At 35.3% G+C, this 22,772-nt stretch overlaps 2 protein-coding genes across 6 annotated transcripts in view; one reads left to right on the top strand and one right to left on the bottom strand.

Moving 5' to 3' along the window:
* The window catches only part of LOC129789571 (espin), a 46,228-nt gene continuing 23,456 nt past the window's right edge, over window positions 1-22,772 (top strand). For 2 of the 5 annotated variants that reach the window (XM_055826448.1, XM_055826447.1), the window contains exons 1-2: window positions 18,414-19,616; window positions 19,835-20,023. In XM_055826448.1, coding sequence (XP_055682423.1) covers window positions 18,742-19,616; window positions 19,835-20,023 — 1,064 coding nt within the window. In that variant the 5' untranslated portion in view covers window positions 18,414-18,741. Of the gene's footprint in view, window positions 378-545; window positions 629-7,153; window positions 7,445-7,913; window positions 8,232-18,099; window positions 18,117-18,413; window positions 19,617-19,834; window positions 20,024-22,772 lie in introns of those variants that run through there. The other 3 variants (XM_055826449.1, XM_055826450.1, XM_055826451.1) reach the window with 3 other exon arrangements.
* Window positions 4,921-6,721, bottom strand: LOC129789758 (uncharacterized protein C9orf85 homolog). The gene is made up of 3 exons (XM_055826804.1): window positions 6,490-6,721; window positions 6,194-6,423; window positions 4,921-6,128 (listed from the first exon to the last, which is right to left on the bottom strand). The coding sequence occupies exons 2-3, from the start codon at window positions 6,406-6,408 to the stop codon at window positions 5,663-5,665; spliced, it is 681 nt and encodes a 226-aa protein (XP_055682779.1). The 5' UTR covers window positions 6,409-6,423; window positions 6,490-6,721; the 3' UTR covers window positions 4,921-5,662.

The raw sequence follows: 22,772 nt of genomic DNA, 5'->3' as shown, positions 1-22,772 counted from the left end.
CCGCAGCGAGAAGCGCACACATCTCGCGATCTCATCCGTATGAGATTGCACGCGCGCCTTGCACAGTGCAAAAAGGCAAAAAAATCAAGTTTTTTATTATTTAATTTATTCCGTCATTTCTCCCGTGTGCGTGATTGAATTGAAAAATCCCCAGGTGGGGGTGAATACGGAGCAGAAGCGCGGGTGCATCAAACTCTTGGTGGTTATAGCGTGTGGCAAAGTGAAAAATTTTTACCGCCAAATTACGGTGATCACGTTTGGAGGTGTCTGTGTTGGAGGTGTTCATCACTTTTTTTTTCTCCACGCAGGAGATGGTGCCAATTTAATGAAAGATTCAAGAACAATAAAAGCAGCGTTTGCATAAAACATAATCCAAGGTGTGTAACAGTTTCTCCGGTGTTTTCTCGTGTGATGTGCTTTTCTACCTTTCAAAAAACTTTTCTCGCACTTCACCAAGTTATAAAAGAATGTTGATTGATTCTTTTACTCGATGGTGAGACACAATTATAAAAGCTTTTTTTTGGCCTCTTTTTTTTCATGGAAAGATTTGTCGACAAGTGAAAATCTCCAATATACGCATAATGGATATTTAGAGAGCAGAAGCCAAGCAACAATAAAAAACCTCAAGGTAAGCTGAAAATTGGACGCAGCACGGGGAAATTTATAATGTGATTAAAATGAGATCATTTTGATGAATCTCCAAGATCTTCGTGGATCAATTTTCAATCGAGAGTGAATTAAATCATCCATACATTAGTGCTGAATTTACATTTTATTTCATCGCGGACATCGCTGTGCGATTTGTCTTATTCAAAGTGAATATATTAACATTCAGAAATCAAACTCATTCCATTCGCTATAATATCCTATATGTGGAATTTTTTTTAGGCAACCAACCACTTAGTATTTCATTAGTTTTTGGATGCAAAAGTTAGGTGAAAATGTTTCTTGCGGCAGTCAGTTTATTATATATATTTTTTATTTTATTTTTGCCTCCGCAACTTTGGCATCGTATACATAAAATTAATTTCCCACCAATTTCGTGTCACACAAAACACATGGAGAATGTCGCGCGAACACGATTTTAGCACCAGGGAAGTGTGCGATGCCAAAAAATCATGGACAAAATTACAGATAATTTTGCAAAATGATTTATCCCTGCACATCTAGCAATTTTCTATGCCAGAATTTTCTCCCTCGCTTGAAAAAAAGCAACATAAATCATGAAAAATTACAAGCTAGGTGCTCGTGTGGGTCTTCCGTTATTCTTTGCCTTGTCTCTCGCGATATGTTCTTTGCTTCGTAGACAAAAAAAAAGTCCGCCAGCAGCCGTTTGGATAAACAATAACTTTCGCTTGGATGCAATGTATAGTGGAGGCCAATAAATCGCCCTGACGAATGGTAACATAATGATGTCATTAATACTTTTCAAATTATAAATTCATAATTTGAATTAGTTACAAACTCAATATTCACTCACATGTCAATCATCGCGCGGAGCACAAAATCAATTTTCACCAAAATTGCGGTGAAAAGAAAGAGCGAAATAAACAGGTAGGAGGACAAAAAATTGCTTCTCTCAGATTCATGGATTTCACGCCAACGAGATGCAAAAAGAATGGGAAATTTTCAAAACAGTCTGTTTTATACGATAGAGTTATTTTGTATTTGTTATACTATTTTTTAAACTCGAAGACAAAGATTTGCTAAAAATGATCACAATGACGTCACTATTGTGTTTTTTGTCTCTTTAAATCATTTAAAACATGAAACATCCACGCTTATGCTTCATCGGTGAGTTTTGACAAAGATTTTTTTTGCTTCAAACAAAAAAAAACATAATAGTGACGCCAAATTTAACATTTTTGATAAAATCTTTGCCGAAATTTCTCAGCTTCTTTTTTTTGAAATTTACCCGTTAATCCTATTCTTCGAATGAGAACTTTTTCTATGTGACGATAACAAACTTCTTTTCTCTTGGGAATGTGTAAATTTCCAAGCTTTTCTCCTTATATGTCTCGTATAAAATAAAAATATTTTTATGGAATTGAACCCTCGGTTCCTTTATGAAAGATTTTAGGATTGAAATAAACCTTGAATTAATAAAAAAAAAAATATAATAACAATTAGGAAAAAACCTCTTATTACATCGACTGTAATTCGGAAGAAAAATTACAATTATTTCATTACAAAAATAAATTAACAATCGAAAGATAAATGAAGAAATCCGTTGGAATTTGTATTGTTAAAAAATAGGTAGGTAGCTTTTAATTCTTTTTGTATGTATTTTCATGAATTTATCATCAATATTGTTGATAAAACATAATAATTTTTAAAAAAGACGTATCTCAATCACGCAAACGCAATTGATTTTCATTTCCTTAAATTACCAACTTATCTCTCTCTCTCTCTCATCAATTTTATAGCTTCTTCGTGTTTCGGGAAATGAGATTCAGAACTTCTCATAACACTTTTCCCTTTACACATTTTTTTTTAAAACTTAAAAATCGCACGCGCCATGCGTGCAAACATCGTGTGACACGTTGTAATGCACACGTGAGGAAAAAACTACACTGGGAAATTTTCATTACAAAACCACTGACACCATTTTAGTAAATTATCACATTTCATCCATTTCTCTCGTGGCTTCCGAGTGTCTTTAAATATTAATGTAATTTTAAATTTCCCAAATACCCTTTGGAAGTAAGTCAATAGAGAGGCACTAAGAATTCTTCTGAGAATATAATCGAGGGGTCAATAGCACGTTTACATTCTGCACACACCGTTTGAGCATCAAGAAAAGTACTCTCAGTGTGTTGATGAGTAAATCACTATAAAGGAAGATGTATTTACGAATCATGTTATGCAAGCAATGAATTTCAAAGTTCTCGCTTTATAAGTTTTCCAATTGAAATGCAAAAATAAATTCTCTTCAATATAAGCTTTAATCGGGATAGATAATGATTATAATTCTGCGTAAAGCTGTTTTAATTCTAAACAATTAAAAATGTAATTCACTCTTGAGATTTATTTGCCTTTTTCTTACAAAATGAAAATCAGATTAATATACATAAGTGCGGATAATTTTTATATGAAAATACTAACTGTTACTTCTTGTAAACTGTTTGAAAAAAATAATAATGTAAAAGCATAAATATTAAAAATTAACAGTTAATAAGAAATTTTCTTCTTATTTTTTTGAGATTAATTTTAGTTTACTAATTACTTGAATTTATAATAAAAAAAAAATTCAGAGAGTAATTAATTTATTCTTATGCAAGAACAGGGAAAAATATTATTAATAATTATATTTTTATTAACAACAACTGGGCGGTCTTTTGACCCCTTGGAGTGTCGCTTAAACAAATTACTTTCCAAAAAAATATTGACTCCCTGACCCACAAAGATTCTCTCGCCGTTCTTTCTGATCACTGGGAAAAGAATATATTGAGTATGCACCAATTTGGAGACAAGAACGTTAAAAACAGTTTTATGGTTATGCTGACGAAGATCGTCGTGTATGTAAATTAATTCTGTGGTTCTCTGCGTGCCACAACCTTTTTTCTTCGGATCGCAGAATATGGGAAAATGGGACAAAATCTTATACGGTGGGAGAGTGCGGGTATATTAATTGAAAAATTGGAACTCTCACAGCAAATTAATTACAACCTTTGCCGGTTGATGCTGAATAAAATTGTATATAAATATACCCCACTCACACACACTAAATGAAGAATTTTCGCGATCATCGTTCAATTTACATTCTCACGCTTTGTGATTTTCTTCCACATTGTTTTTTCTTATATATGAATTCATCTTTTTGTACCAAAAGAGGAATGTCTTAAAAAAAATTATTAAAGGAAGTTTTGTATAGGAAGTACCACAATTGATGAATAAATTTAGAGCGCAAATATCAGGTTGTTTTACCTTCGTTTTTATTGTTTATAGCAACACACAATTCATTTTTGAATAGAAATATTTGTCTTATAAATTAAAAATTACCATCTCTTGGCATTTAAGATGTACCTACAATGTAATTTATTAGAAAAGAGAACCAAAATGGCTCTCTCCTCTTACAGACAACATGATTCGCTTTTTTTTCAACTTTTCAATTTACATGAAATATTATGAAATAAGGAATTGGATAAAAATTAACGAAATCGATGTCGATAAAATTATGAAATTGAAAATTTATGCTCATCTGTCTCACCACAAAAACACGAAAATCGAAGCGTAGAGAGAAAAAATAATAATTTTGAAAATGTGGATTGAAAGAAAAAAAATTGCGTCTCACAGCGTGAAGATGAAAAATGGTCCAAAAGATTGGCAATATACATTGCAATTTGCAAGAGCGACGCACGGAGATTGAAAAGCAATTGTTGAGTGATCGTAGACTCACGCAAACACTGAGCTCATTGCCGAGATTTCGCATAATTACCGTGGAAATTCCACATTTACCCAACAAAACCATGTCTCAAAAGGCCCATTTCTTATTTATTTTGCTAAAGAGAAAACACTCAGAGTTGAAAATGCTCAAAAAATTAGGCTTTTTGTTAAAAAAAAATATTTCAGATGAATGATTGAGATTGTTTAAGAGATTTTGTTAAAATTTATGCATAAATTATACCACTCTAAAGTGGATGGGTGAATGATCAAATTGTAGATACACTCGTGCCTTGGCATAAGATAGTCTAGGATGTACTGCTCTCGCGTATTGAAAATAATGAGTGTGAAGAGTATATCCTAAACTATCTTATGCCAAGGCACGACTGTATGTACATTACACAAAAATATGTTTATGTAAAAAAAAATACAAAGGAATGTTTCTTTTTTTTTTCAATAAATAATTTTGATAAAACTTTTTGCAGTTGCTCGATTAAAATCACACTTCAAAATATGGAAGCAATAAATCAAAAGAAATCTGATAAATTTTAATTTATTTGAAGCTTTTATACTTTTAAAAGGAAGAGGGGGCGTGTTGAATTATTTAATTCTTTGAATTCATTTTTTTTTCATTCAGTTTTTGACCCCTCGATTGCTCGTAGTAGTGCATCGAACTTCTTGCGGGATGATGAGCAATTAAATGAGGTCATGCAAAAGAATTGCAAAAAAAAAGTTCTTCCAGGGGATTGATTTTGTTGCATTCACCGTTGCAATCGACACATAATTATATTGAATTTAATAATAAAAAAAAATATTAATGCAAACATTCGCTCAGCTTGAGGGCTCGCGGAGTCTGTGCACAGAAAAAATAATTATTCAATTAACCCAGAGAAGGAAGCCACCACGAGTGTTGGTGATGTGAATGAATGCCAAACAGTGAGAAATGGTTGTGATAAACAAGACGCGAACAAAAGTTACTTTCTACCATTTCAATTTGCGTATCTTCGTCTCCACTCCACACTGATTTATTTGTTGCACAGTGTCACGAGGTAATGGGAAGATGAAGATACTCACAGATTATATTCGGTTATATGTGGATGATGTTGCCATGTCGTCAAAATGCAATTTAAACCATGTGTGTGATAAAAATCAACGTGAAGCGAATTGACCGACTTTTTTTTCCACTCCACACATTCCCCTTCTCCCAGACCCAGAGGAGTTTTACTATCAGATCGTGTAGTTCAATTAATTGGTGGTTCTCCTCTCTGGAGAACTGTTTTTATTCTAGGGAGCAATTACTTTGGGAATCAGAGTCGTCAAATTCATCATCATCGAAATCACTACCAGAAAATTCATCGTCTTCCTCCGACAGTTTGAGCGATTGGATTTTTTCCAGAAGTTCCTCGCGTGTATGGGGTACTGTATCGGGATTATTTTTGGTTGTATTCCCACCGGAATTACCCGGCTCATCCTCTGTTTGATCGTCTTCCTGCTTATCATCAGACATTGCATTCTTCTTTCCCTTCTTCAAGAATCTCAGGAATGTCCTTCTTTTCCTCTCTGTGAGCCTCTTGACCATGTGCTGCATCTCCGCATCCATTTGCATCTGTTCCTGGGGTGATGGCTGTGGTGGCACGATACCCCCATCCTCTGGTGATTTGTTGCATTTTGCACAGACTTTCAGCTTCAGTGCACAATCTCTGCACATGACGTGATAAGCCTTCTTCACGCAGCGATTGCCGCACCTGAGAAATAAATGCCCACGTATTAATTGCATTGCCGATTGCTTGGGCGAATCCGGAAATCTTACTTTATGCACGTTTTTGGCTGCGAGAGTGGTTTATACTTTTTGTACTTGATTTTCCATTCAATTACCCCACGGCAATGCTCACACACCTCTGACACGTGCAGGGAGTTCAGCATCTTTATCTTGGGAGTTTTGTCGTGGAGATCATTCCGGAAGGCTGTGTGATTTTTGTGTTTCTGTGGCCGCGTGCGGTTGTTTTCCCCACGTCGTGTGCTCATGTTTTTCACGAAATACTGCAAAAATTTATGAGATTTTCCTAATAAATTGATTCAAGTTACAAATCACTATTAAATACTTACATTTTTAAAGTATTCAATTAAAGAATTAACACAATTTTCATCGAATTTTGGGTGATAAATTTTACTTGATTTTCTCACCTCACTTTTTGAGAAAAACAACAAAAAAGTGAGGTTATGCGGAGGTTTGTTTTGCGACTTTTGCTTTCTTGCTTTATGTTCGTTGAAGCATAAGTAGGTTGGTGTTTCTTTTTTCCCAATCTCTCACTTCACGGCACTATTGTTGTCTCATTCTGCCTGTGTGGATGCACGGCCCAAAAGAAAAAGAAGAAGGAGAAAAGGAAGTTTCATTCTTCGCGCTCTTTTCAAATTGTGTAAAAAACGTTGAAATATTTTTTTAGTGCAATCATTTTAGAAAATCTGATTTAAATTCAGTGAAAAGTGTATTAAATAAATGAATTAAGGTAACCGGAGGGTCTTGCCAGGAAGAAAATAATTTAAAGAACACTTTCAAACCTTCCCAAGAGATTTCACACGATAATTGCATTCTGAGCTCGGCGTTTTTTGTCCTCTCTCCAACAATAAATACAAATCGAAACCCAGTGGAGCATGCAAAATAATTTATCAATTTATTTATGCTGTGCAGAAAGTGAAATTTGAACACATAAATTGCCGTGTTCCTTGCACTTCAAGTTCATTAATTTTTTTTCTGTGAATTTTCCGGCAGATTTTCCGCCCCGCAACCACACACCAGAAGAAATGCACTGCAACAGAGGAGATGAAAGGGTACGCCAATAATGTTTGACTTCAAAACCTGCCTCCTGGATTTGTTTCGTGGCGCCCAAGTGAGCCCCAAGCCGAAGAAGAGCCTCAAAGAAATGTCCACGCGATACTCAAGCAATTTCATGCAGAAATACAACGACATCAACATTATCCACTTCAACGAGAACATGTCCATGGCCAGCAAGGGGAGTACCCTCAAGTTCTCACCACGCTGCCGGGTTCCCGGGGCTTTCAGGTAGCTATTGTACCTTCTTTTCCTCTTTCTTGCATCACCAAAAAAATGTACAACAATTTTCTTGGGCGAGGGGAATTATTCGGATTTCCTTCACGAAATGTTGGAGGCTTGTAATTAGAAAGTGTTTGTTTCTTTTTTGTTTTTTATTTTCAACAGAAATTCATAATTTCGTAAATTTGTTGGAAATTTCAGTAAATAAATTGATTGTATAATGATTTTCCACTTGAACATAGTTCCGTAGAAAATTCAATAAATTTTATTTGCATTCCCAATTTAATGTATCACAGTTTTTGTTTGGGGAAGTATTGGAATTTCTATAATGTTAAATAATTTCCATTTTGTGATAATTTTATGTTTCAGTCAAATTAAAAAAAAAAAGAATTTGTGACCAAGAAAAAAATAACTGAAAAGATTTTAATATAAGGAAAGAACTTTTACACAATAAGTAAATTTTTGGCTTTCGCTTCAGCACCAGTCCAATCAGCAATAGTTTCTCCAATCGCAGCCAAACTGGAAGCATTTTTGAGGGTGCTTGCTATGAATTTAGTTCCGATGATCGCGCCACGGATGACACCCTCACCTCGTGCACAGAGGACACGGATGATGGTGAAGACGGAGGCAGGTACAGTGACACGAGAGCCACAGCCAGTCCCATGGAGTCCTTTTGCACGCTTTGTACCTCGAGCTTTAGCTTCAATAATTGCAATGCTTGCGAGGGGAGCGCCTGTAGCTCCAAATGCAGTGCCGACAGCAATTGCTTCTGTTGCCTCGATCGCAGTGTTGGCAGGTAAGTTGATTTTCCCGCCATTTTTTTTACCTTTAGTTGCTTTACGCCAAGATGTAGGCAAAAGAGATGTAATTTCACGATCGCAAACCAAATGATCGTGCGCGAGATCACATAAAATGAATTGCATGCGATCGTGTATATATCTAACGGATTGAAATTGAAACAAGATTGAAAAACACTGAAAGACTGATATTGTAAGAGAGCATTAATCATGACTGGGCGGATTTTTATTGAGAAATTATAGATCGGCCTGATCGGCATAGAATAATTCTGTAAATTGATTAAATTTATCGTATTAAACTTTCTACTTGATCTCCACCTTCTGCCTCATTTCTGTGAGTACATCACTTACACGTATTTATGCCTTTTTTTCACACGAGTGTCTCGATGGTGAAAACAGTGTTGCAGTTAAATTGCATTTGGAGAGGGATGGGATATACATTATACATAAAAACCAGTGTTATTTGAGAGATCAAACACTTTTTTCTTATTCCGGGTGTTTTCACACTTTCAGCTTGTGCAGAAAAATGTTTTTAATTTTGCTGAATTTGTAAATTAGCAATTACACCTATGAATTATTAGCAATTAACTAATAAACAACAATAAAACAATTAATCATCAATTAAAATATTTCATTACCTGAAAGAATTTTCAATTCAAATTGTGATCACGTGAAAAATAAGCACAAAATTTCAGTGAATTTTCTGTGCTGCTGTTTTTAAATGAAAGTATCACTTTGATGTGAGTTCTCTCAACTCTTTTTTTTTGCAATTGAACCCAAAAAAATTGCAATTATTATCCATTTATGGAGCATTGATGTGTTGAGAAAGATTAATGGAATATTGTTTTCAACTATTGTGAATTTTTTAAGGACTATGAGAAAAATACTAAAATAAAATTTATTTTATTGATTAAAAGTTAATAATTCATTTGAATATCATAAGTATTGTTGATATGCGTCATATTTGAAGTATTTCTAGAAAAATAATTCAACAAATAATTAAATTATCTATATGTACTTCTAAAGATTATGATTTTATTCATTAATTTGTTTATTCATTTATGACAAATCAAGTTGTAATCTACAACCTATAATTCGTTTATGGAAGTAGCTAATGAACCCCTTTTACGATTTTTCAATAGAAATAAAATCATAAAATTCATCGAAATGTTTTTATTTACAACTTTTTCACGTTGATTACTATTTATTTTAATGTTCAATATTTAGACGATTTTTAGCATTTAGAAAACAAGTAAAACAAGATTAATTGAATTGAAATTATTACAATTAATTTTGTAGTATTGATTCCAAAACATCTTCAACCTGTAAATCAAGATTTTAAAGAAATTTAATTCTCATTCCATTTCAAATGAATTTAAAAAGATCTCTTAATGGACAAATTCTCTTTCATTCAACCTCTATAAAAGGATTTACTTTATTGATATACCAAGTGCTAGGTGAAATTAATGGAAAAAATGGCAAGGAAATCCAATCTTGATGCACAGCATGCAGAGATATGTATATACTTTCTACAATCGTGTATGTCAATCAAGCGCGTGGATTATGTCTCAATTTCTCTGTTTCTCCGCATTGAACGACAAGAAGAAAAAGTGATCGTATTGGAAATGCAATCAAAATCGATCAGTTATTACCAAAGAAAAGTATTTATCCATGGAAGATGGTGATCTGACTTTAAGAGAGCTCTTAAAAAAGATCACTGCGGGCTACAAATAAATTATTGCCAATTTACAAGCATTTGATTTTTATCGCACTATGATGGGGTACAAAAAGCATGGAAAGTATGTATGTATTTGGAACTTAAAAGCACGATAATTTTATTTTCATGTTTATATTATTGTTCCATCCATGTTATCGGTAAAAAACAGTATGATTGCATCACTTGAACTGCTTGAGTTCCGTTTGGGTAAATTTTCCAACAATCGGGAGTACAGTACGGTGGAAAAGTTTGTAGCATTACAACTTTTTCTCAATTTATCCATCTGCAGTAACATTGCATAATAGCACACGAGGGAGGTGTGTTTTTTTATTTAGTAAATTGCACATTCAACTAATGAGCTTTTTCATTGATCCGAAAAATTAATTCAAATGCACTTGAGCGCGGGGCTGCTGCTCAAGAGGTGCGGGAATGGACGGAAAATCATAAGTATATGTGTAGGGGGAGGAATTGCAAATTACCATATGAAGATCATTGTGTTGTGACCAATTAAACCAATAAATTATTTTTTAATTTCTTCTTCCATGCCTTCTCTCCCGAGAAATCCAAATGGTGTGGCGAAGGAAAAATTTATGATATTGCTAACGGACTTAGCATCAGCGCAAGAATATTCTCTTCCGCGCGGGAACCGTTTTTTTTAATTTAAGATTCCCTCTAATATGATCATTTGGTCAGAAGAATAAACTTTCACAGTGAATTACTTCTTGTATATGCCATGTTTTGCCTCATCTCTCGGCGATGGGAGGTGAAAGAGTTTCGGTCGATGATGAATGAATTTCAGAGCGGGAGGTAGAATGCTAGAAGCCTTTTTTTCCTGTTAATTGTGTGCAATCAAATGCAATAAATCTGCAGTGCAAATAACTTTTCAATTGCTCTCTTGCAGCAAATTACACGCTGATTGCAAGTGCTTTTTTTCGCTTGGCTTTTCGGTTGGAAATGTAATGCGAAGCAATTGAGAGATTCATTGAAAAATGAGAGTTCTGCTGGACGGCAAAGACCTCGTAATGCAATTTAATTTTATTTCTCTATTACCTCTTCAAAAAGCCATACAATCGTCCCTATTAAAGCCCAAAGAGGGAATATTGTGAGTCATTTTTATTCCAACTGACGACCACTATATAGGAGCTTTTCTTTTGTAAATTGCAAATATAATTTAATTTTGTGCTGTTTCACCTTTTCTCTCTCCACAACTCTTTTTACTTGTTTTGATCAGTTGGATTAATTAACTTGAAACTGTGGCACATGATGGTGTGGCCACTCGGTTCGCCATTATATTTTCACATGTATATATGCGATGGAGTTTCTCAAATTCAAGGTGAAGAAGTTCCCAAACTTCCCAAAGATCACAATTTGATAAATATTTAACTACATCATCTTGGTGCGCTCACATTAAAATTCATTTCGGCAAAGAGAGACAAAAATGAAAGTGTTTGGCATTTTTGGCAATACATCAAATTATAAAAAAAAAATCAACAAGATGCAGCTTTTGGAAAAATAAACTTCAAAAATATAGATTGAATGAAATCGTCTCTTGAATCTTGATTTTTGCACTAAAGAATAAATTGAATCGTTCTTTAAACTTCTACAAAATGCTGACACATATTTTTATCAATTTTTTATAACTCGCTCACAAAAAAGTGTTCGTGGTCATGATCTTTTTGGAGTTATAGGGCTCTTTTTAGAGCTGTTTGGACTTCCCGCTATGATATATTTTTTTTTACTTTTAATTTTCTTTGAATTAATCTGAAAGATGAAACTTCTTTTTTCATGCTTTTCAAAACTTCCACATAATCTCACGTTTCTTGCTACACATATATAATTTACAAGAAGAAAAAGATTTCTCCAAATGCACCAAAGAAACTAATGAGGAGTGCCTTATCACTTAATCCCCATTAATCCCTCACTTTTTGGACCTCTATTCAAGTCTCTCAAAGATCTCTCGTCTTTTCTTTCAAAGTGTTTCTGGCTATGATTGGAAATTTATCAATCTATCTTAAAAGCTGTTAAGTAGTTAGTCTTCCAGTAGAATGGCTTTCTGGTCACATTTTGAGCATTTTAATTAATTAAGGTATATCTTGACGGTTTTTTTGTGTGGCTTTTCCTACCTAAACAGACTGTTTGCAGTGAGATGCAAATAACGTGAACATCTTAATTATGCTTAAAATTTATGAATGTCAATGTGATTGGGGATTTTCTAAGCTTGTATGGCTTGTTCAACCTAATTACGGACCTGCGTCAACAATAACCACGAGCAACGTAAACATCTTTTCTCTCTTGCACCTGAGATTCGGTATTATAGGTAGTTGGAGTGGATGAAAAGAGAGAGTTTTTCTCCATCACCATTTCTCTCGCGCGCGCAAGATGTGAGTCTTTGGGCTTTGTAGTAGCCAACAACTCTTTCCAGAAGCCAAAAGCGCGGCATGAGATTCCTCCGTTCTTATTCGATGCGTTAAACGCGATTCAACCATTGTTCCGGCAACACGGTGTGGATTTCTCGTAAGCGCTCCTCACTCGAGCTCCGCGGCTTTGCCTTTCATTGTGTGTTGATTTTCCGTCTGAGTACGGAGCTTTCGGTGCTTCCATGCTAATGGAAATCCCTCAAATTGTATGTTGCTCTGTGGATGGCGGTTTGCAATTGAAAAGGTATATATCAATGTTGGTAGATTGAGTGTCGTATAATAAGGTGCGGGGACTCAACCCGAAGAAGCAAAACATTGCTGCAATTGAATGTGATTACTTTATATCGAGAAAAATCAGCATTTTCGTGCATTTGAGAGTGAAGTGCGCTTCCGTTCGAAGGCGGAAGACTCAATCAATAAAACGGAAATATTAATTGTGCACATTTTAAATCAGGTGAAAAACTCTCGTGTGTGTCTTTCAATTGAACTCTTTTTCTCCATCATTTCACTCATCTCCCTCTGTGAGCATCTTGAGAATTTCTTGTGGCGCTCACTGTGTTAACAGTTTTGCATCTAAAAAGAAGCTAGAAACTAGCTCAAATTCTACTTTTTTAATATTTGGATGTGAAGAAGGAAAAAAAGATATTTCATATTGCTTAGCACGCGGTTATAACTGAAGATCACGAATTGGTTTGTGAGGTGAAAAGACACCCATAAGAAAAACACGTTGTAATCAAAAGTTCTGTGAAAAGAGATATTTTCTTGGTGGATTCTTCTGTGAAAGACACGTAAACACTGTGGTTGATATACAAAACCCCGAACACGCGCTTGGATTTAAAATTCTTACACATTTTTTGTACTTCTTCTCACCCATAAGTTTCTCAATTAACGGTAAGCACAATTTTCAATTGCCATTTTCTTCATACCGCATCTTCACCCGATTTCGGTTGTTGATGTTCTTGCTTGAAACGCAAAGAATAAACTGAAGAACTTTTTATTTTCGTACCCACCGCATTATGACATGAAAATAATTACCATTTAATTGCTTGATTGCTTTTCTTTGAGAAGCCATACACTGGTGATTTGTGACAAATTTTCCATCTATACTGCCACAAATGGGGAAGAAAGCTGTTTTGCAGCTCATCTCTGTCATTTCTTTGATTGCTTTTCAAAAGGTAAAAGAAGTTTTCCCCGCGAAGAAAATTCACAAGCACAGCAAAATGGGTGGTTCTAATACATCAAGTAAACCATCAAGATGTAAAATCCTGTTATGGATTTCAAAGTGCAGACAATATAAAATTTATTGTGTGTTTTTTTCAATGGTCGTTTGTACTTTTTTTCTGTCTTTCTATAAACATTCTTTTGTGCCAATTTTTTTGAGTTTATAAAACGAAGGTGAAGAATTACAAATAATGGTAGCATGTCTTTCTTTCTGGGTAGTGTACTAAATAAAAACGATATAAAACTGTATGAGAGCAGACAAAAGAAGAAAATTTAACGATAGTAGAGAAAAAACGCCATCAAAGAAATTATTGAATGAAATTAGCTCAAATTAAGATGGTCTTTTCCAGGTGCTATGTATCTTTAAATCGAGTTAATGGAAAGGTAATATTTAAGATTTTAAGAGCTATTTTTTTATTGAAACATAATGCTCTGAGAAGATTATCATTAGGGGAGGATGGCCAAAATCAAACCATGTAACGTAAAAAATTACATTACCAATAAAAAGGAAAGCTTTTTTACTTTTGTTGTTATAGAACACATAAAATAAAAAAAAATTCACCACAGTTGTGATTTTTTTATCATGAAAAATGATTTATTATTTACTTGGTGTTTTAAGCTTTTGCGATAAGCTAAAAAAGCTTTTGAAAATCAAACTTTATCTATTACATTCGAAGAAATTTTTAAATGTCCTTAGGCAATGCCATTAAAACATTAGAAGAGACGTTCAAGTGGATTAACTGTTATCATTTAGATGATTTAATGTCCACTTTTGACGTGAAGAAATATGTAAAATACCTTCTTAATGCCTCAGTGCAGTGGTTATATTTAGTTGTTGTTGAGAATGGTGTCAAAAATGACGAAAGAAAGAACTACACTACTCATTTTGACCCACTTTGTGCTTTGCTCTGTTGTTTTGTGGTTCATTCCATTGACATTCTATACCAATTAGGTTCTTGTGAAAAAAAAATATTGTCTATCACCTTATAAAATCACCAGAAAACAAAATGAAAAGACATTCTATAAATAAATTTCCTAAAAGAGCACAGAAAAAGAACGTGGATGGAACATAAATGCGTGTGGCTTTGCGAATATAATTATCATAAAATATATTGGAAAACTAGTTTCATCAATCAGTATGATTTTAATTTCATCCACACTGGGATACTCGCTTGATGAAACCACATTGGAAATCTTACTGGAAATTGCCACAAATGAAAATGACTTTTTGAATGCTCCATTTGCTATAGTTTTGATGAGAATCATTTTTCTGCACGCGGGAAAAAATGTAGCGGACTTTCTACTAAATGAGCCCCAAATAGTGACAATGGTGCAAAATTGAAAAATTACTGGGAAACCTCTCATTATGGGGCTCTCAAATGATATGAAATTTCTTAAATGACCACATGCAATCCACACTGAATGCCATCACTCTCAAAAAATTGTGATCATTATTGGGCAAAAGGTGATACATTGGACGCGAGGAAATTCATCAATTTAGCATTTTCAAATTTCAAGTTTTTATACATAAATGTGAAAAGCCGTGGGGAAAAATTGTTATCAAACGTGTTAAGCAAGTTGATGGTTGAACTCTTGATGTCGCATTATCGATAAACTTTCTTCTTTGTAATTTTCTACATATATTTATACATATACTTATACATATATTATATATCATATTATATGCAAGTTGAATATTGAAAACCAGCTGGTACATATTTAATGTGATCTTGCCATCCAAAGAAATGATATTTTTAAACAAGGGAACTTTCACTGCTAGCTCTCGAGGCGCTTTATTGATAAATCACTGGCAAAACGATAATTTTTAGTCGTTGTGCGCTGTGAGAGACACACCATAACACGTGTAGGAAAATTGCGTTTGCCGCCTCTACCAGTGGGCGAGAAGAAATCACTGCTGGAAGATGAAGATCACTAATAGCGACATTGAACTTCATTGGATTGAAGCAATTTTAATAGCCGTGGAAATGATTGATTGATGAGATAGGGTCTTCGATCTCTTCACCTCTCTTTCTTATATTATATTGAGAGGAATGAATGTAATTGAATTGTCTGGTTGTCTTGCCAATTTCTCCAGCTGTCACCATAATAGGAGCTTCAAAAGATAGGAAATCAATATTGCCACGAAATCAATGTTACACCTTTCACAGGATAGAGAATGAAATATAATGATGGTACTTTAAGATGCTTGAGAGATCTTTCTTCGACAAATCGAAGAAAGTTATGTCTGAAAATTTAAATTAGACACTTTACCCTTTGCCCCGAATTTAAACAATTTTTTATGCAAAATTAAGAGTTCTATCGAATTGAGGGAGAAATGACACTAAAATGACTGATTGGAACTCATTATATTTTTTCCTAAATGAGGACACAACTTACCTATTTAAAATACAGAAATACATTTTATTTATCATTTCTTTTAAATGATAAATAATTTTATATTTTTCATAAAAAAAAAACGCATTTCCCTGAATTTTCCTTAGAATTTCCATTCACCTCCGCACTTTTCTTTGCAAATGATTTCGCGGTCGATTATTTTCCTAATTTTTCGCTCCACCGACTTCGGAGGTGTCTTTCGTCATCATTGACTTGAGACAATGCTCAAGAAAAAAGAATGCATTGCCTCATTTTTTTTCTGAGTCTTTTCACTTGAAATTAAGCAAATGAGTTTGTTGGGAAATGGAAAACGACAACTTTCCTTCAATGAGGTCAAGGTCAATGTGTCTCATTTTCCGCTTTAATTACGCGACAGTTAGGGAAAAAAATATGGATGGGAAAGTTATTTTGGAAAATTGATATGAGCACGATCTACATAATATACGCAAACTTTGGTGGAGGTTTCAAACGTAAAATTTATTCCACACAGTGAAAATGCATACAGATGGTTCACGTTTACCAGATTGCGGCATTTCCTAACGTGCTGAAATTCAAATTAAAGAGCAGCTATATACGAAAATATGAATAGTGAAAAATGTTTAAAAAATTATTGAAATTATACACAAAAAAAACGAGATGCTTTCTTCTTGACCCACATTGAATTTTCTCTCATTCATCTCATTTAACATTGGATGAGAAAATTACTCAAGATATGCTTAATGATTGAATAAGAAGCATCTAATGAGATGATGCGAAGAAAGGTCATCATGATGAGGAAATTCACATGAAGAGTGATATTAAAATGGTATTTATATTTAACTCACACTATATATTTTTTTTGCCATTTTATAATGCAACTCATTTACACAGGATGGGGTATATGCAGAGAAAGTTAATAACATTGCAACTTCATGGTCAATGTGCGTGCTTTGCTCATTCTTTTTTCTTGTTGTTAATCATAAAAGAGACAAAATATTCCCATTTCCAGCCACAGCACCACACTGGTAATTTCAGAGACATCCAGGTGGCTTTTTTATAAATCCACTCAATTTTCAAATGATGCGAAAGTTTGATGTTGTAGTGAGAGAGTGAAAGAAAAATATAACTAATTTAGCTTCTGCTACCAATTGACATCTACATGATCACACTTCACGATCCGTGAAATTTTCTGCGAGCGCTCTTTCTAATTGTGAATAAATTTTGCATGTATCTTTTGTGCAAAAATTACTTCTTTCTCTTTTCCGTGTTTCTTTGCTCCATGTGTCATCACTTGAAGCTCAAAAAAATTTTCATGTCATGAACGTGGGTGCTAAAAGGGGAAAATTGCCATTAATGTCTTTTGTATGTACACATTGTATACAAAAGCAATAAAACTTCTTGGAGACATTCACGCATTTATATTTAAAGATAAAAAAGTCACCTGAACCATGCACTTTCCAGCAATTTTCTCCATACCCTCGCGGCCTTTCAATTTCAACAAAGCAAACACAGGCGATGGCTCAATTGAATATTGTGAAAAAAAGAGTGGAATTTCTGCTGCCGATTGTTGTTTACCATTCGCACCAAGATTTTTTCCCATTGCGCACAACGAAAATCAATTCACACAGCCTATATTGGTACAATGTCACCGATTTTTTTTCAATGCAAACTGCCCTTTGTGGGATTTTCTTTTCAATGCGCCGGACATCCTAAATTATTCCGCATAAATACCAGAGTTGGACTCATTGCTGGTCAGCGTCACAGTTAATCATACAAATTGGAAAGAGATTCACTGGAAAAAGTCCCCCCATTTGGAACTCGACATGGTTGATGGCACTTGAAAAGCGTCGCTCTTCTGCAAAAGAGTGTTTGAGAGTTGCAAATTAATTTATTTTCTAGATAAAATATTTTTTTCCAAGAAATTCCTTCTGACTCTCTCCTTTTCATTGAAATCATTGTCATCAAATCCAACAAAGTATTTAACTATTATGAAGTAATTAACTTGATGCAATTCTTTCATTGGCTTTTCTTATGTTTCAGTTTCATTAACAAGCACGTGGGTTTGGGAAGATTGTAAAATGACTCTCACTTCTCGGTTCATGCGTAATTCGATAAATTCACATTAATTTGATGCTATCTTCCGGCTGATTGCATCAGTATGTATTCCAATTTATAATTTAATCAGTGAATGTAATGCATTTTATTTTATACCTCTGAGTAAAAATTTTACATTTCTTAATTCTTTTAAAAACACTTTGAATTTCTTTAACCAGCGGCAAGTTATTGCAAGACTTTCGATAATTTTTTTTATTGAACGGCTATGCATCGGCAATTTTTTTTTGTAATTCAAAGACTCACATTTTAGTTTAAACGACAATCTACGTTCACTCCAACTCTGTCGTGGGCTCTTTTTTTGCTATATTCGTGGAATTTTTCATAGAATTATTCTCTTTCATTTTTCCAACTTTTAGTCCACCACCGCACAGTCTCCCATAAACATTGTCCAGCGATTGGGTGCACTTCTTTCTAATTGAAAATTTTATATAAACTTTGTGAAAGCACCAAGGAAGAAAAATCCGCATTTCACGAGGAAAATCGTTGGGAATTTTCATTGAGAGTTTAATGAGGAATTTGGTGTATTCAATCGATTCAATCCCAAATGAGTGCTGCCCAGATATTTCATAATTTCTTCGGCGGTGTTTTGTGAATTTGTGGGGAAAATATGCGCAAGTAGTGCTGAAAGTGTTATCAGCATGGATGTGATGTGTGTGGGTCAGGAAAATGGAATGCATGAGTTGCTTCACCGTGTTGTTGAGGATTTGCATGCGTGCCTCCGACAGCAGTGAAAATTCCACGATGTTTGGTGAAAATGACACGGAAACGGGTAGTGGATGGAATGAGGAAAACAGTAAGAGCTTCACCTACTACGGTGGAAGGCGTGCTAGTGCCAGAAATCCAGCTGTGCGATGTCCAAATGTGCTGACCACCTCGGCAGTCTGTGATGGCGATTGGATTCTTCGCTACTCGGAGCATGAGGCCAATTTTCGTCCCTGGCGCGCGGGAGAGAGTTTCTGCTACTTTGAACTCGTGCCCTGGCGCCAAACGCGCCGGAGACTGGATATTGTGAGGACAATCGCGTGGGAGCCACCGCTGGGGAATTCCTCGGGGCACGAGTGGAGTCACCAGATTGACCGGCGGCACGCAAAGAGATGCCACCAGATTGAGGAAGAACGCAATCATCGGCAGCTAAAACGACGATTGCAGCATGAGAAGAATATTAAGAGACACATTCGGATTCGCATTATGATTGCCATGGAGTTGAGAAATCGCTCCAAGGAGATTCCCATTCCGGCAAGAATTAAACCACGCCACTTCGACAGGAAGCACACATCGTCTGAAAGTTCCTGGTCGGAGGCATCCTCGGAGAAACGTATCCTCCACCACTTGGGGTATTTTAGCCAACGCCAGAAGTACTGGAAGTGGCAGACGTCCGGTGGGGATTGCAAAGTGCTCAATAGCGAAAAGACTCTCAATTGTATTCCATGGAAAGTGGATACTTTCGCCATGGCAGCAGGAAGTGCACTCAAAATTGAGGAAGTGAGTGATTTAGTGGAAGGATATTCAGTGATTCGGAAATTATGTGATAATTGTTTGAGGTAACAAAAACCAAGTATAATGTTTTAATTTCTTTCAATTAATTTTTTTTTAGCAGAAGGAACTAAAACGCTGATTTATTATCTGATTTATACTACCTTTGATGCATTTGAACACTCAATATTGCCTACATCGCGGCATTTACTTGTGATCATATTCCAACGATCAAACTCTTTGATCTTCGATTACTCATGCTTTCTGCTTTTCTTGTGCTTTGCAGAACCACGGTGGGGTGCACCGAACCAATTGAGTCCAGAGCTCACTCCCATCTGGACTCAACATCCCAATCCCCCTCTACCATGCCGTCCGTGGAGCGACCTGCTGGAGGAGCCCTGGCCCTTCACTATGCCGCGGCACGTGGATGCCTGGACTGCGTCCGCCTTCTCGTGGAAGCAACTCCGGATATCAGGTGAGTTATGCACATTAATCACTAAATTCCAGCGTGAAATGTCGTGCCTCGCACATTGTTGTCAAGTGAGACGAGTCAGTCTAATTTCTCCATTTTCCATCTTCCTCAAGTAATCACATTGACCAACATTTCTTGTCTCGCGATGAGATGGTAATAATTAAAATGCGAAGATTTTCCGACGAGATCGCTATTTCACGACTATGTATGTAGAGGAGATACATAGATAATACAGCAGGGCTTCGCATTAAATGCACTTTTTGCGTTAAAACTGAACGTTATAATAAGATGAATTTTCGACTTTTAGTTAGCAAACTAAGCTTGGGGTAATTTTTATTCTTTATTTACCAAAATTATGTAAATTCCTTTAACTTGGATTAGTCTATTGTACTTATTTATTTTGCTAGGAAAATTTCGTTTTTTGCCTTTAAATGCATAAAATGGGCATAAAAGTGTATTTTTTCCAAAATATAAACAGATTCGATTAAAGGAAGAAATTGAGAATCTATTCCGCAAATTTTCTCGAATTTTGGGTAATAGTTGACTTTTTTAGACAATTTTTAAATCAGACTTCATAAAAATTATTTTAAAAATCTGGATATACTCCGAATAAGGACTAAACACAGATCTATCAATGCAAAGTCTCATTTCAATTCTAATTAAATTTTATCGTTCTAAGAGTGCTTCAAAAGTATTTAAAAAAAGGATTAAATTGAATTTTCTTCATGCCCTAATTCAGCATCTGGTACACTTATTAGCAAGATTCTTATCTAGTGCATCGCGCAAAGTAAAATGCAAAGAAAACGGCTCTTGCAGTCCTGTTTCTTGTCTCATTGCTCGCGAGTCGTCTCTCTGTAAAATAAGGTAACGGCGAATATAGCTGACCATGGTATGTACAAAGAGGAAGACAGTCAAGTGGTGCACATTAATTGCACATATAAGAATATTAAAGCATCCAAAGCGGGATTTGGCATAAGTCGAGCACTCACAGTCAATATATAGAATTTAGATTATGCTCCATGTTTATTTACCATGAACGAATGGCACAACGCGCATTTCTAGGTCACTGGAATTAAGATTGCGAGAGAGAATCTAAATTTTCTGGAGGAGGAATTAAAAAAAGAAAAAGAAAAATCTCATTTAAAGTGGTGCGATAGCATGAATTTATTTGGATAATTCGGTACTTTTTTGTGTTTGCTAATTAATTAGTGTGCCGATTGGGATTTTATACAAACTCGATTATAATTAACTAGTCAACCCGAGCCCCCAATCATGTGTGAGCAAACTCCATTTTAAGCTATAAAAGGGGGCGTATATTAGTAGGGGGGATGAATAATACGGTACCCCGAAAAATTCTTAAAATAAAAAATTCCCGTTATCTGACCCTTTAACAGGTAGAAAATGGGAAAAAATCAATTTTTCTGTGGGGGCGCTATAAAGGGGGGTTGGGGCGGAATCCCATATAGCGCTTGCAACTCGTATTGACCCCCTCTACCCCCCTACCAAATTTCATCAAGATCGGCCCAGCCGTTTCGGAGGAGTTCATGTGCCACAGACAGACAAACAAACATTTTCAGCTTTATATATTAAGATTCATGTTGAGTTTAAATGGTGCAGGAAAGGAGGAGAAAGATTGGATGACGAACAAAAAAAAGAAGGTGGAAGAAATTGAAACACTATGGAGAAATAAATTAACGCTTTAGTGGTTTTTCGATCGATATGAGAGGTGGTGTACACAGTGAGAGAGGAATTAAAAATTAAAGGTAATAATCGCATTTTTTTATCCACATACCACCACAAAGGGGATCTCCGCGTAGTTATATTGCCTTCAAACACTCTTGCACAATATGGGCAAAGAAAGAAATTTTCAAGAGCACCGGTGGAGCACTTGAGTTTGAGCGATGATCACCTTGCGATCGCGCGCACGTTCAGACACACGCTTCAGCCAGTAGGTGAAAGAAGTGGTGGTCTTTCCCGCGTTTACCTCACTCACAGCACCCAATCGAAGAATCCACCTTTATTCGTACTTCGCGTTTTGAGACGTTAACACCGCGCGCACGTTTTCATTCACTTGCCAATCATCATTCTGTGTGTTCTCTCAATGCAAATTTGTGCAGAAAGATCACCACCGCAGCGTGGAAAGTTCTTCAAGTGTTCTTCCCAGAATCCATTGTGATGTACCTGACTGACTAATAAGCTGCTAAACCGTTGTGATTACCTTCTGAATGCACCGAGAGTGTTTTTTCCCTTTTGTGTGTGATTATTGTGTGCACCAAGAACAATTCTATTGGATTTAATTTTTAATATTTTTCCAACATTTCAAAGGAAATATTTTTTGCGCACATTTCGTCAGTAGGTGTGAAGATCATAAATCTTAAAATAGAGATAGACTGATAGTGCATCTTTCTCTCTTACAAAAAAAGAAAACATTTCAAGCAATGGCACACGATTGTTCCATTCTGATAAATCATGTGACATAAATCTGCAATTTCTTGCACTCGGCCAGGGAAAATTTTGCACTTGGTCGGAAATTTCGTGATTTCACTTACAAATCTTTTTTTTTAGATTAGATTTAGTTTATTCATCTCATAATGGTTCCCCACCCCCCGTACAACAAAAATACAATGTGTAGCGAGAAATAGGTTGCCAGTAAGAGAGAGGAAAGGATACCCAAGCCCTAAATGGCTGTACGGGTCCTTGGATGCTCAAAATTAATTAACAAAGATTTTTTCAACAGCATGCTCAAATTTTC

Source organism: Lutzomyia longipalpis, chromosome 2 (genome assembly GCF_024334085.1).
Source record: "Lutzomyia longipalpis isolate SR_M1_2022 chromosome 2, ASM2433408v1".
NCBI classification, from domain to species: domain Eukaryota; kingdom Metazoa; phylum Arthropoda; class Insecta; order Diptera; family Psychodidae; genus Lutzomyia; species Lutzomyia longipalpis.
This window is presented reverse-complemented; position numbering and strand designations above follow the sequence as displayed.